The 15,248-nt window shown below is 32.2% G+C and overlaps 2 protein-coding genes and 1 long non-coding RNA gene across 11 annotated transcripts; 1 reads left to right on the plus strand and 2 right to left on the minus strand.

The window, feature by feature from the left end:
* Window positions 1-510: 510 nt before the first annotated feature.
* Window positions 511-1,565, minus strand: LOC143260448 (uncharacterized). The gene is made up of 3 exons (XR_013034629.1): window positions 1,135-1,565; window positions 954-1,053; window positions 511-832 (listed from the first exon to the last, which is right to left on the minus strand). It is a non-coding gene; the product is annotated as an uncharacterized LOC143260448 (long non-coding RNA).
* An 855-nt stretch (window positions 1,566-2,420) lies between these two features.
* On the minus strand, window positions 2,421-6,439 carry Edem1 (ER degradation-enhancing alpha-mannosidase-like protein 2). Of its 2 annotated transcripts, XM_033476917.2 has the most exons (3): window positions 5,550-6,439; window positions 2,966-5,483; window positions 2,421-2,667 (listed from the first exon to the last, which is right to left on the minus strand). In XM_033476917.2, exons 1-2 carry the CDS (start codon window positions 6,052-6,054, stop codon window positions 3,979-3,981), a joined length of 2,010 nt encoding a protein of 669 aa, XP_033332808.1. In that variant the 5' UTR covers window positions 6,055-6,439; the 3' UTR covers window positions 2,421-2,667; window positions 2,966-3,978. The 2 variants fall into 2 exon arrangements, with proteins under 2 accessions (XP_033332808.1, XP_033332807.1); XM_033476916.2 differs by having other exon boundaries at window positions 2,966-6,438.
* A 300-nt stretch (window positions 6,440-6,739) lies between these two features.
* Window positions 6,740-12,855, plus strand: phtf (putative homeodomain transcription factor). 8 transcript variants are annotated; one of them, XR_013034735.1, is made up of 18 exons: window positions 6,740-7,253; window positions 7,349-7,488; window positions 7,612-7,823; window positions 7,904-8,090; window positions 8,151-8,287; window positions 8,368-8,470; window positions 8,662-8,856; window positions 9,082-9,146; window positions 9,534-9,703; window positions 9,847-9,983; window positions 10,061-10,370; window positions 10,469-10,697; window positions 10,818-10,913; window positions 10,989-11,132; window positions 11,224-11,319; window positions 11,407-11,672; window positions 11,764-11,859; window positions 12,113-12,855. XR_013034735.1 is itself a non-coding variant. In XM_076526155.1 (17 exons), exons 1-16 carry the CDS (start codon window positions 7,228-7,230, stop codon window positions 11,554-11,556), a joined length of 2,397 nt encoding a protein of 798 aa, XP_076382270.1. In that variant the 5' UTR covers window positions 6,740-7,227; the 3' UTR covers window positions 11,557-11,560; window positions 11,764-12,855. The 8 variants fall into 8 exon arrangements, 3 of the variants coding, with proteins under 3 accessions (XP_076382270.1, XP_076382271.1, XP_076382269.1); XR_013034736.1 differs by having other exon boundaries at window positions 11,407-11,560; XR_013034732.1 differs by having other exon boundaries at window positions 11,407-11,933.
* The last annotated feature ends 2,393 nt before the right edge of the window (window positions 12,856-15,248 follow it).

The following is a 15,248-nucleotide window of genomic DNA, read 5'->3' on the forward strand; positions in this document are numbered from 1 at the left end:
TTTAAATCTTTCAAATAAATCTACATTTATATAATCTCAACTTGTTCTGTAATATCGTTCGAAACGAGGAATCCATGTACAGCTACTTCATTAATACAAGCTACTCTGTTACACCGCACATTTTAAAATCGAAAAATACTGTCTCTACATTTCTTTCAAACTTTGAAGTTTATCAGTTTACATATCAGTGCGTATATAAGTGTTGTAATGTAATTTCAATACGAATTATACATATGACATGTAATTATATCCTTTTGCCAGATGAACAGTGGTCGGGACAATAACAGAACCAATCAATGTAACCCGAATCACACCAGGACTGGGCCTGGTCATAATACGGGCTACCATGGAGCTGGGACAAAAGCAGACCTGGATAACCATGCCAGACAAATGAACCCGAACAACCCGCGATATCAGAAGTAATCTATTCTACGGAATGTATTTCTTCCAAAATGTATCCTAATTATGGTTGATTACATTTAATTTGGAATAAAAGTTAAACCTTGTATATTTTGTATTATTCCTCAATGTTATTATTCCTCACTTGTCCCAAAATTCCAACACCAGCGGATGTCATAGTTGAAATACAACGGAATTTATTAATCTTTCATAGAATAAATGTGTCTTTCAACTTAAGATAATTGTTAAACATTAGAAAATTAATCATATTCAATAAGAATCCAAAACTAATAATTTTCAAATCTAATATATCACTACGGCAAATCGCTCTCGGCTGGTTGTTTTATCCAAAATCCCCAAGTCGAAAACTGCGTCCCACTCTGTATCTTAGGTGGACTTCGAAATACTTTTATTCTTACACGAGGCACATTGTCTGAAACAAGCATTGTACAAAGTACATTTTGGTTGAACAATTTTTGTATGTAGAAGCAGTTAGTCGAGATTTAATTTTCACGAACATTGTTTATCATATATAATTAACAAAAATACAATACCATCCTCCGTTGTATCCCCCTGAATAAATCTTTTTTCAATATTCTGTTCGGCGTTCACGAAAATTGCCAATGCAAAAAGATACAATAAACCAGCAATCTTCTATAAAAATTAGAATATACGGACAGCTAGCGTAGCAACAGATAAGAAATGGAATAAAAATGTTCTTCGCAAACAACTTACCAATAAATCCATCGCGATCGCTATAACTGCAATGCCATGTTCCAATCGGACGGTCCCTTTATGTACTGATAACCAGTTTCCAGAGCATAACGAATTAACGTCACGCTTCTTTCATAGGCTTCGTCGTAGAGAAAGTTCTTTTTTCGTCTTGTGAAAGATCCTGGAAGCTGCGGATAATTTCCATTCCATTATAGTGGTCGTTTCCTTTATCTTTGAAGGTATACGAATAAAGGGATCGATACAACCTGCAAGAGAAAGTTTGGTTTCAAATGTCTTAGCCGAATAAGTATTTTTGATGAAATAACAATAGAAATTATCCGCAACTTCCAGTATCTTTCACAAGACGAAAAGAATACACTTTCTACGAGGAAGCGCATGAAAGAAGCGTGACATTAATTCGTTATGCTCTGGAAACTGCTTATCAGTACATAAAAAAGCCGTTCGATTGGAAAATGGCATTGCAGTTATATAGCGATCGCGATGGATTTATTGGTAAGTTGTTTGCGAAAAACATTTCTATTCCATTTCTTATCTGTTGCTGCGCTAGCTGTCCGTATATTCTAATTTTTATAGAAGATTGCTGGTTTATTGTATCTTTTTTCATTGGCAATTTTCGTGAACGCCGAACAGAATATTGTAAAGAAATTTATTCAGGCGGATACTACGGAGGATGGTATTGTATTTTTATTAATTATATATGATAAACAATGTTCGTGAAAATTAAATCTCGACTAACTGCTTCTACATATAAAAATTGTTCAACCAAAATGTACTTTGTCAGAATGTCTTCTTTCATTTTATGGTCATTAAAATTATTTATTAGCAGTACATAAGCTTTACCTACGCATTTGTCAGTAATATGTTGTTGCACTTTGTTTGCAGGTTCGCGTAACTTAATGTAATGCTAAGTCGCAATACTGTATTAACAGTTGATTTACAATGATACCGAATGCTTGTTTCAGACAATGTGCCTCGTGTAAGAATAAAAGTATTTCGAAGTCCACCTAAGATACAGAGTGGGACGCAGTTTTCGACTTGGGGATTTTGGATAAAACAACCAGCCGAGAGCGATTTGCCGTAGTGATATATTAGATTTGAAAATTATTAGTTTTGGATTCTTATTGAATATGATTAATTTTCTAATGTTTAACAATTATCTTAAGTTGAAAGACACATTTATTCTATGAAAGATTAATAAATTCCGTTGTATTTCAACTATGACATCCGCTGGTGTTGGAATTTTGGGACAAGTGAGGAATAATAACATTGAGGAATAATACAAAATATACAAGGTTTAACTTTTATTCCAAATTAAATGTAATCAACCATAATTAGGATACATTTTGGAAGAAATACATTCTGTAGAATAGATTACTTCTGATATCGCGGGTTGTTAGGGTTCATTTGCCTGGCATGATTGTCCAGGTCTGCTTTTGTCGCAGCTCCATGGTAGCCCGTATTATGACCAGGCCCAGTCCTGGTGTGATTCGGGTTACATTGATTGGTCCTGTTGTTATCCCGACCACTGTTCATCTGGCAAAAGGATATAATTACATGTCATATGTATAATTCGTATTGAAATTACATTACAACACTTATATACGCACTGATATGTAAACTGATAAACTTCAAAGTTTGAAAGAAATGTAGAGACAGTATTTTTCGATTTTAAAATGTGCGGTGTAACAGAGTAGCTTGTATTAATGAAGTAGCTGTACATGGATTCCTCGTTTCGAACGATATTACAGAACAAGTTGAGATTATATAAATGTAGATTTATTTGAAAGATTTAAAAAATGACAAGATATTGTTAAGAACACAATCTACTTACTTTGAATTATTTTGTTGAAGTTTTTTTTACTTCTGACAGTATCAGAATCACCTTCGTGCTTGACTTTAATACGTTTAATGAAGCAAGGGTACGCGCGGGCTATTTATATGTTTGAACACGATGAGTGGAAGGGGTCGGGACTTTGCAGTAATTCCCCATGGAAGTTCCCCCTTTAACTCCTTACCTGTATAGCGAATATACATCTATACTGTTACGCAATCTTATGCAATCTTCATATGAAAGCATATTTAATAACGATTTCTTCATAAAAATGACACATGTTGCCCATATGGTGGCACATAAAATGATAACGTTATTAATAAAATTTATTAATGAATAACGTAACGATACGAATTTGTATTGAAAGTTAGTGACATTTCATTCTATACGGTTGGTAAGTGGCAGCATGCCTTATGTAAAAATATCCATAGCATAGAATGCTTAATATTTATATTTCCATATTTTGAATCTCACCAATATTAATCTCTCATTAAATAATTGAAACTATGTTATACGTCTCTGGTAATATGTGCCGTGCCATCGTAGAAAGAATTCTCGCGGCGCTAGTGTCGCGCGTCGAAACGTTTCGTTCAGGTACCAACCCACTATGATTATACTCTAAATAATTACTAAGAAACTATGATTTATACAAGAGCGCCCCTTGCATTGGAATTTATAGAAGATAATATTGTTATATCTACGAATCTCTCCGATGTAATTCTCTAGCTAGCTTAGTGTATATTGAGACAAAATTTGATTTCTTGTTGTACAAAGCACGTCATTTGAATTTGTAATTTAACTTGTTGAAAATAATATTATGCTACATTTAATTATTATTACAAGTTAATCTTTTCCTTCAACTTTTTATTAAATATTGAGCAGTCATTTGTGCTGAAAAAGTTTCTGGTTCGATTGAAATTATTTTAAAACAGTTATCATTAACAATAATAACAATGAAGGGTTATTGAAATAAAAACTATGCGTTTTAATACGTAACATTATTTTAAATATCATTAAAAAAATTCTCCAACAATTGATATACGTTGCAAGAATGATTGAGATTGACAAGATAACATGTGATAATTCATTCTCGCGGTAATATTTGTCGGGTATAAATTTCTTTTCCTAATATTTTCAAGTAATATTTGTGGTTCAAATCTTGTTATTTTTGTATTAGTTTGTTTAATAAATGATTCTGTATCATTTCCCACAATGGGTGTACAATAATCTCCATGGGATGTAGACGGTGTTTCAAAAGTATCAATACTTTCGCTATCATCAACTTTATAAATTACTGAGGGAGGTGCAATGACTTGTACTTTCAGTGACTCGGGATTTCGATTGTCTGCATTCAAATTATCTTCTTTCTCGGATGTTATAATTTCATCAGTCTTATAATTTATAGGTGGCATAGGATTAACCGCATTTTTATTTACACTGTTCTCTATATCGTTTATGAAAGTATGTCTTATTTCAGACAGTTTTATTATTTCGATCGGTTGTTTACCATCATCCTTTTCTTTGTTATCTTCTTGGTATGGCATATTCTGTTCTATATGTTCCTCCTCTTTTTGGTCATTAACTGGAATGAATTTCCATAACGTTGCTTTCTGATCAGAAAACAAATTCTGACTTGGATGACAACAATATAGTGCTCCAGGATCTATAGGGTGTGCTTCCGTATTGAAAATGTATCCCCCTGCATCTACAATACATTGACCCCATTGTGTTTGGATAACTTCTCCTTTCTGGCCTGAATTATGAATAAAATTATCAGGATCAAAGAGAAGATAGAGATATTTTGTTGTCTCTGCTAAAAAAAAAGATTCCATCCTATCTGCCTTTCGATGGTCTCTAACATCATTTATAGTTGCATAGCCGCATGTTGTTTTAGCACTATGTTGCAAACTTCTTAATATGTCTACTCCAACTTGAATCAAATAAGGATCGCTCGTTGCTCTATACAAGTACATAACCGATTCTATCAATTCTGGTCTTAATGGATATCCTTCTCTGTTAGTGCCTGCTTCGGCTTGAGGAATATTATAAAATTCTGGAGTAAATCCAAATTGCTTCCAAACACGATGGTAATTATGCAACGATTTCATAGCATCTCCAATTTCTCCGAAAAGACTCAACACTCCAGGCCAATAAGCATCCAAAGACTGAAACACAGGTAAAGTGACTTGACCTTTTGTCATAGAAACCCATAAATGCCAATCTGCCCGACGGATATATTTTTCAATCGCTGCCTTATGTTCTTGAAAAATAGATGCCAACAATGGATCTTGGAACAGCAACGTGCCCTTCGCTAAATATTCAAAATAAGAATCTACACCTGCACCGATTCCTGAATCTTGGGCCGTCCAATGTCCAGTTAATACATCTATGTGATTACCAACAAGTCCGATATTTGATTTGTAGTAATGCAATGCTTTAATAGCGTTCAAGGCTACCTCTTCGTACAATGGGTCCCCAGTTAATCTTGACAGGGTCCCAAATTCCAAGAGAAATGTACCTATGCCAGCAGTACATGTAATACTTGTTTCACCTTCGGGTACTCCATATTTTAAATTGACTGTACCATAAGGCATTCCTGTTGGAGTATCAAAAGCAGCAATCAATCTTTTAGCCATGTCCTCTGCAAGACGCAATAAGGGACCATTGCACGGCCAGCCAGGTTCCAGATTGATGCCAGCTTTACGTGACAGAAGGTGAGCACTGAGCAATCCTCCAACTACTCGTATGTTAGTTTCAAATACAGACACGTTTATATTGGCTTCAAAATTTGCTCTACCACTTATTATTTCTGCCACGCGTCGAAATTCGGAAAAATTACCCATCACGGCAAGAGTGTCCAAAGCATCGATAAGCGTCAACGAAAAGCTGCCCCATGTGTCGAATCCATCGCAACTCAATGAGCGAAGCTCGTCGTAAGGGTATGCATATGCTAAGTAACTCGAGTAAGCATGATCAAACATGGATCGCACTTCTTCCCTTAGAGCGATTAAATCTTTTTTCTCGTACTCACGTACTCCGTTCACTGACGATAAAAGTCCAATAAGTAACCCTATACTAATAACAGACATTTCAAAAATATTTTCCTAAATACTGTTATATATTATATTAATCGTGTTATAAATGCATGTGTAAGGTAAAATGGTATCGTTTGAAACGTGACATTACTTAATAATAATATCAAATATATTTTATGAACCGGCACCCATCTCGATGCACCACGTTACATGTTTTCATTTGTCATGTTCCATTCTTAAGTCCGTGGGCCCACTCGTCTAGTTTGTGCACCGTCCCTCTATTACTAAGTCCGTGGTTGCAACGAAATTACAATCACAATTTGACGACAGATAATTGATTATTGTACCAATTTCATTAGAACTTTTGATCTTACACACGTCTTTTTCTTTTATGTTTTTACGTTCAAGACACATCTATCATTCTTGATTATTTTCGTCTAGAATTTTTCTTTTTCGATTCTTTTTAAAAATAATCGATTCTAACGTATCGATGTTTTATAAGAATCGATTTTTGGGTATCGATTCTATTTATCGGAATTTAATTGGCAGTTTATGCTCAGTTCTTTAGGTCCATGATATGATCTAATGCAGCACATATGCTTCATCCATATTGCCCATATATTCTTATGTCGATGCATTCACGTTATATAGAAATCATTGTAAATCTGCCTTACGGTATCTACTGTATGTATGTGTACATATAGTATGTACAATACTTTACATAGATCGTACAATCACATTCCGCTCCAACTGTTAATGATACGGCACTGGCACTGTCGACAAGGAATATAGTAGAATAGAATGGAGTAGAATTGATATTGCCCATTGCCAGTTATGTTGAGGCATATCATATTCATTGCATCAGATTTGATTAGTAAATACATTATAAATTAAAGACAATTGAAGATCATCGTGATACGTACTTCATTGTCACAGTTGTTATTGAGAATTACTTAAACGATCGTGTGTTTTCGACAATGACGTAGAAATTAACAAATGTATCACAAACGTCAGTCACACTTTGTGTTTTTCGACTGTTTGAATATCGTGAAATAAAAAGCTTTTACCAGTTATTGCTCCTTATATATTATGGAAGCAACATTTTCTTTACACGTACTAACAAAAATATACACAAAATTATCTTCCGCTTATTCAGACACGTCCAATTGTTGGGCAAAATTAAAAATTAATAGCGACACTGTAGGACTGCGATAGCAATCAGCAAAAATGAAATTAAATGAGCTGGTACATTGGTAAGAAATGTTTTCATTCGATGTTATATTATGAAGAAAATGATTTGAGTATAAAATATATTCAACCTGAGAGATAAATAACTTTTCTATTTCAGGTATCAGAGGAAAATTGGTACTTATGATAAACAACAATGGGAGAAAACTGTAGAGCAACATATACTTGGGGGATTTACACATGTTCCAATGAGAACTGCAAAACTTAAAACAGAACTGATCGATGTAGATCTTGTGCGAGGTAAAGTTTCAAATGTGGATTCTATGGATTATTTAATATTTTTTGAAACAGCTTAATGTTTAAATAAGTAATTAGAAAATATTTAGTTAATAATCAGGAATGATTAACAAAAATCCTTTATAGGTTCTTCTTTCCCAAAAGCCAAGCCAAAGCATGGATTGTCTACAGTAGCTTGTCTGGCTTTTCAAAGGCTATTATTTCTACCTTTATATAGAAAATGGTGGACACAACAAACTAGTTCAAAAATTTTTATATTATTTTTACTACTGTATAGTTTGCAGTTGATCAATATGTGTATATATTTTTATCAAATGGCAAAAGATGATGAAAGTGATGTATGAAATCATTGCATTTATGTTGAGTTATACAAAAGCTTTTTAAAAAAATATTTAAAAATGATATACTTGTATTTTAGATTGTGACTACATCAGAAGTATTAATACCTGCTATTATGATGCTTACTCTATGCATCGTTCATTCCCATATTGTGTCAACACATTCAGGTCCAATAGTAACAAACGGACATAGTAAACAGAGAATAATTAGGCGCTCCAGGCACACAAGATGTAGATTGGGAAAATCGAGAACAAGACATAGTTTACGTAAGTGTTGCTTTCGCAAGATATACATATAATCTTTTTACCAATTATATGTTTCCATAGGTATACATGAAGATTCCAAGTCATTTCAAGATAATGCTTCTGAGAAAGCTAGTAGAGCAAGCGGGGAAGTATTGACTTCTGTGCGATTTGCAAAGAAAGTTGAAATTGAAAATTCCTTGACTGTTAGCCTGTCTCAGGTAATTACAATTTATTAATCAAAAGTGTCCATAATTAACAACGTTTTAAAAGCAGCCTTAATAGTATCTTATCTTTAAAGGAATTTATGAATGTTCAAGCATCCTGTAATAATGAGCTAAATAATGCGGCTGTGAACAATCCTCTTCTTATGAATGAAGCTACGACTAGTCGTATTCAATCAAGTTAGTAGATTGTAATATTATTATTAATTATTATTAGTATATACATATTAATATAATGCAATATATCTAATTTAAATGGGATCATTTAAATATTTATTTTACTTATTTAGAATTAGGTGATCACAGTTAGTTAGGTGACCATGTATAATGTTAATATTAATTTATAGTCACTGTATATATTCTTTTTATAGATGATGTTCCATATGTAAGAAATATACATCAAGATGATGATGGATTTGAAAGTTTAAATGGAAATGTATCGAGTGACAATGATAAAGGGGCTGCACAAGCAATGTTAGACAAGCCTAAGAAAAGAAGAGCTGTATTGCATAAAAATAATGATGATTCTGCTAGTCAACAGACCTTATTGCAATCTAAATTTTCAGGTTTGACTTATAATACTTTTCAGTTGAATGTTAAAATTATTAAAATATAACAAATTGAAATTGGATACTGTATTAACATATTTAACATATTGTTAAATTTTACCAGTGTGCATACATATTATATTTATTTTTAAAAATGTCGGATTTTGAACTGCTAACATGAGTTTTCCTTAGAAAGGTAAGATGGCAAATTAGCTAAATGATTGTGTTCCACTTTCCATGCAGCACGTGAGTTATTGAAGACTGAAGATAATTCTTCAAAAAGCGTAGGAGAAACTTCTAATAAAATGGTAAGCAGCTTTAGTTCTGTTAAAATTTGATTTTTCATACTATTATCAGAAAGTAGAAAATATTTCTCATGTTTTATGGACACACTTACGTCCTTAATAAAGAGGTAGTATAAGTTTTGTATGACGAATAATTGTGTTTATTGCTAAACAAATTATTAGAACTAATTTTATATTCGTAACGTTTCGCGACATACGGTTAAATGTCTATTTTTTAATTTTCTTGCAGTGTTATATTTTATTATGTGACATAATTAGGTTTCACAAACGTTTTACTTAATTGTAAAACTTAATATGATGTACACCTCTCTCTCTCTCCTCTCTCTCTCTCTCTCTCTCTCTCTCTCTCTAAATAATAAATTATTAAATTTTGAGAATCATTTTCTAAAGGATAAAGTGCCTACCCCCATCATGATTGGGCCAAGAGAAGGTCGACAACAATGCGAAAGCGAGGAAGAAGGAGAATGTGAAGAAGCTGCCATAAATCATTTGACAGAAGCCACAACATCTGCTACTGAGTGGATGGGAGTAACTACAAATAGCGATGAATGCAGCTATAGGTGCGGAATTAAATATACATTAAATTAATTTCTTGCAATTTTAAGGTCATATTTTTACTTCTCTTTTGTATAATGAAATTATACATATAGACTTCAATATTATAAATAAGATAATATAATAGATATAATAAACATTTTTACAGTTCGGAGCTTGAGGAGTCTGATATCCATAATGAAACTAACAAAAATTATTCAGAATTCGTGGAGCATCCTTTCTCTTGGGAATTTGAATTACCGCCTTCTATAATGCTTAGTTCTAGTTGTGCTTCGTGCGACCGTGGTAATGTATATAGAAATAATAAATTACAAATTGTCACTATATAATGGTCACTATAATTATTATTTAAAATTTTTCAGTTTCGTGTACTATATGGGCACGACGCGATGTAAAAAAAGCTGAGCTATCTGTGCTAGACATCAGTTCAGCAATTATTGCTAAAGTAGAATCAATGCCAGAGAGTATGAGTTATTTTTATGGGGGGCTGATGGTCAGCGTGGCTTTATCGTTAATACCGTCTATAAATCGGTTAAGTGATCACGCTGGAATGGACAATAGCAGTAATCTAACCAGTTCCTTCATACCAAATGATTTGATTTCCGTTAATTTGGAAACATACAGCGATATTTTATGTAAAATAATAGGATTAACGTTTGGGGCAACTCTTTGGTAAATACAGATTTATTGTATAATAAGATTCTGATTTTCGATGTGTCATAAAAGAAATTAGAATAAATTAATTTAACGAATTGTTAACTTGATTTCAGGGAACGTGTAGTAATTCTTATATCAGCATTCGAGAGGCTTATGTTATCTTCTTTACTATTTTTTCTATTAGCAGTTGCTGAACGTACTTATAAGCAAAGGCTTTTATATGCTAAACTGTTTTCACATTTAACATCATCAAGACGTGCAAGAAAATCGGATTTACCACACTTCCGATTAAATAAAGTGCGAAATATTAAATTGTGGTTGAGCGTTAGATCTTATCTGAAAGTAAGTTGTGTAAAAAAATATTATAATGTTTTTCTTTGTATTTGTTTTAAAATATTATTATATAACAACAAAAGAGAAAAAATGATTAAAGATACACAATTGTTATACAATTTGTTATAGAGGAGAGGTCCACAACGTTCTGTAGATGTAATAGTATCAGCAGTATTTGTAGTTACATTACTATTGTTATCATTTGTGAGCTTGGAATTAATTAAGGTAATAAGTAAATAAATGTTAAAGAATAGTAACACGAGAAGACTGTCTGACTTTGTATACATTGTAATTTTGCAGGATCTTGAAAGTTTGCATTCCCGATATAACGTTGAAGCTTTATCATGGAGCTTTTCTCTTGGAATATTTATATTACGTTTTATGACGCTGGGCACGAAAATTAATAAAAAATATAGAAATCTGTCTGTCTTAATAACAGAACAGGTAATTACAGTAATAGATTAGATTCGTAATAGTTAATGTGCATTCTAAATTCTGCTTGATTCACCAGCAACTTTATTTCGTTCGTTTCTAGATTAATTTATATTTACAAATAGAACAAAAACCACATAAAAAGGAAGAGCTCATGGTAGCGAATAACGTACTCAAATTGGCAGCTGATCTGATAAAGGTAATGCAGGTTATTGCTTTCTTTTTAAATCATAAGCTGTATTTGCAAATATTTTGATTATATTGAATAACTAACATTGTTTTACAGGAACTTGAAAGTCCATTCAAAATATCTGGTCTATCAGCGAATCCCTATCTGTATACAATCACAAAAGTGGTACTGTTATCTGCTCTTTCAGGAGTGCTTTCAGAATTACTTGGATTTAAACTTAAATTACATAAGATAAAAATCAAATAAAAAGGTGATACTATTCATTTTCATGTAACTACCTCAGAGATGTTAAATAATTAAGAAAGGAAACTCAATTTTGTTATTGAATATTAGTGTTCTATAAAATCATTCTATATGGACGAGTAAGCAGGTGTTTTCCTTTTTGATAGTTTATTTCATTGCATATAAATGATTTCGGTTATTTTTTTAATTGCTAGTGATTTTATGTTTTAGCTAGGAACTTCGTGTTTTATCACGAAAAATAAATCACTACCCTCTCTGGGTGTGATACACGCCAAAACTTACTTAATGGGCCTTTAAGATGCTTAGGTGAGAATTTGATGCACCTTAACACTGAAGCACCTTGGGAGACTGATCGCAGTTCGCGATACAAAGTGCTCAAGGTGTGTTGTAAGTCAACAAAGACCCCCAGACGTAGTAACTGGCTATAAAGGAGCACTAAAGTTTATAACGTTTGGGATCCCCTTTCTTTGTAGTTTTCCTTCCATCAGATTATAATATGCAAAATTTAAAAAAATACCTGTATAGGTAATTTTATAGCTATTTTTCATATGGTTTTTAGGTACAAAGTTTGCTTGCCGAAGCAGCTTTTTACACAATTCTTCTATAGAGACATGGGTACAATGACTCCCTAGGAATGAGTGCACAGACCTGAATGCTTTAGTAATAATGAAAATAATTACAACATGTGAAAATAATTAATTACACTATAATAACACAAAATAGTTGAATTGTTATTTGTTAGATTGCTTTTTTCATTTTGTATTATTCCGGACGTTATTTGTATATTTGTATTATTCCGGATATTATCTCGGACGAGTTAAAAGATAGCCCTTCTGTCAATAGGCACATTATTTGATGAAATACTTTATTCATTTTCTAAAATTATAATATATTAGAAATAAAATTATTTGAAAGGTATTGTTACTAATATTTAACAGATCATTTAGATATATAGCTCTTGGTGCTCTGTGTAATTATAATGTTATCAGTGCTTTGCATGGAATATACAGAATGTATCCCTATACATATATATTTACAAAGTACCAGATGTTGTAAATGATATGTGTGTAAAATATGTCAATATTAATAAGCTCAATTACCCCAACACACTTACCGATGAGAACTGAGAAATTACATGCAATAATCATGACTTTTCCTTTCGATGTTCAATTTCTGTATAAATAATATATTGTAAAATATACAAAAATAGTACCTGCGCAATAATTCATCTAATTAAGATATTTTTAACACAATTTTAAGTGTATCTATATCTGTTAAATAAATTAAAAAACTTAAAATATATAGTTGTGTGTAAATAATTGCATTTTTATTATAAATATCATTTTTCTGGAACCCATGCATTTGAAAATTAAGACTTCGGTACAATCCGTCATTTTTTTTCAATTTCTGATATATACTATAATTATTTTTTAATTGAATTATGCTTATCGTAAAGTGCATTCTTCAAGTTTTAATTCGATACCTATTTGAAGCACTTAAAAATTCCGACGGGAAAGTTTGAAAGCAATTTTTCTTGATTCTGGCATGAATCATTAGCTCCCTAACAGAAATAAATCTTATAAGATGTTCTAACAAAGTGATTATAATGATTTTCCTTATATTCGAATTGTAATTAATTAGTTATAAACGATTTTTCATTTTACGTTCCAATATTGAAAATTGGAGAAAATGATTCGTGCCGCTTCTCTCATAAGGAACCGTGTAAATTCCGGCACGAATTTTCTGCTGCTTGCAAACAGCCGAATAGCGCCAATTTTATGCAGCGGCAAAACGCCCAAACTGCTAGCCAAATATTGATTTAATAGTTCTACCATTTGTCACTAGATGGCGCTGGCAGTCAATGTTTTGGTGCAGAGTTGGTAATTCTATGTTGTTTGACGAATAGTTTGGGCGTTTTGCCGCTGCATAAAATTGGCGCTATTCGGCTGTTTGCAAGCAGCAGAAAATTCGTGCCGGAATTTACACGGTTCCTTATGAGAGAAGCGGCACGAATCATTTGCTCGAATTTTCAATATTGGAACATAAAATGGAAAATCGTTTATAACTAATTAGAATGCATAGAAATATAAAATTGGAAGATATATGTCATTCCTTACATCAATGAAATGCATTTATTCCATGTATTCTGATAATTTTGTGTTCTTATTACTGCATTGTTCTTGTTATATCTTGCCTAATTCCTTGATATTTAAAATAATACAAGAACACTTATGACCACTTTGTTTATTGTATAAATCGAATACAAATATTGTTAAAGTACTTGAAAATACACAATATAGTACAGTTAACATGCCATAGGTAACTGTTATTTATTTGTAACATTGTATAATTGTATTTTTGGCATTAATGAATTCAACCATTCATGTTTAATATTTAATTACACGTTCTATTAGGAAAATACTTGCTTGAACAGCGTCGCTTATTAGAATGCCACGTGGTAAAGCGTTTATTTCACAGGCAGAGTGAAGGGACGATAGAAACGCGTCCTCCGTTAAATACGGAAAGCGATTGATCTGCTCTGGAAGGGGAATAGACTGACTTTGATTAACTCTTTGATGCATCGGTTTTGGCTTTACAGAATTCCCGTTAGGGTAGACGACTGTCGCCTAATGAATCAGATAGTCGCGATTCAACTCCATTCACGGTTTTACGTTGATAAAAGCAGATATTTTAAATGTGCTCCAAACTTTATAAATATATTTTCCGAATGGGAAAGAAAATCATTAAATTTTCATCTTGAACGTTTTTATCGATTCTTTAAATAAATATTTTCATCAATACTATAAATACAATTGTTTCAATTAAAGTACCGTTTTGACATTTTCTCCGATCTTTTGCAACGACGGAAGTAATTTCGAAGTCCAACGTAAGCGATGCACCCTGCCTGTTAGGCGTTCATTATACTGCAAATCGAACAGATTCGTAGAAATCAAAACCAGCTATTGATTCATCAATCAATTATCAAGTATAGGTAAATATTTAAATATTCGCTACATGCTGAAACTAGTAGCCGGCACCATATAATGGCGAAACAGCCTGTTTGACGATCTCTCCTTCAATAGATTTCGATCAGCCAGAATTGTGCCTGTGCACTGATATAGACTGATAATAGCGTTTGCACTCTGTTCTCAACAAAGGGCTAGATTTGACCGCTCATATAGAGCTGCCTGCAATAGGTGTCCCTGTTTGGTTTCTCGTCGATCATAATCATATGCGTGCAGAAGTATCCGACGATTACGTGAAATTCGCGACAGATTCGTTGGACTGATTTTTCAAGTTGATATCACTTTAACATTGATAACGTTAATACAATATGGCGAGAGAGCAGAATAAAGGTTATTAAAATTATGATACAATAGAATACAATACAATGCAATATAAAATAATATAATATAATATAATATAATATAATATAATATAATATAATATAATATAATATAATATAATATAATATAATATAATATAATATAATATAATATAATATAATATAATATAATATAATATAATATAAAATAACACTGACTTTTAGGGTTAGCTAGGCTTCGTTTAGCAAATGATTGTAGAACAGTAAGACGAGTGCATATTATTTGACCAAAAACAAGAGAAACTGTAGTAAATAATAATGAGCAGACAATCTCTTTATTAAATTATATTGTATCAACAATATTAAAATA

The sequence above is a fragment of the Megalopta genalis genome, chromosome 13 (genome assembly GCF_051020955.1).
Source record: "Megalopta genalis isolate 19385.01 chromosome 13, iyMegGena1_principal, whole genome shotgun sequence".
NCBI classification, from domain to species: domain Eukaryota; kingdom Metazoa; phylum Arthropoda; class Insecta; order Hymenoptera; family Halictidae; genus Megalopta; species Megalopta genalis.

Bases quoted from the DNA above. Each gene is read 5' to 3' on its own strand.
- Edem1 (XM_033476916.2), bottom strand. From the start codon at position 6,054: ATGTCTGTTATTAGTATAGGGTTACTTATTGGACTTTTATCGTCAGTG.
- phtf (XM_076526154.1), top strand. From the start codon at position 7,228: ATGAAATTAAATGAGCTGGTACATTG. The intron at 8,091-8,150 runs GTAAGTGTTGCT...ATGTTTCCATAG, and splicing joins GAGAACAAGACATAGTTTAC to GTATACATGAAGATTCCAAG. The intron at 10,371-10,468 runs GTAAATACAGAT...ACTTGATTTCAG, and splicing joins ACGTTTGGGGCAACTCTTTG to GGAACGTGTAGTAATTCTTA.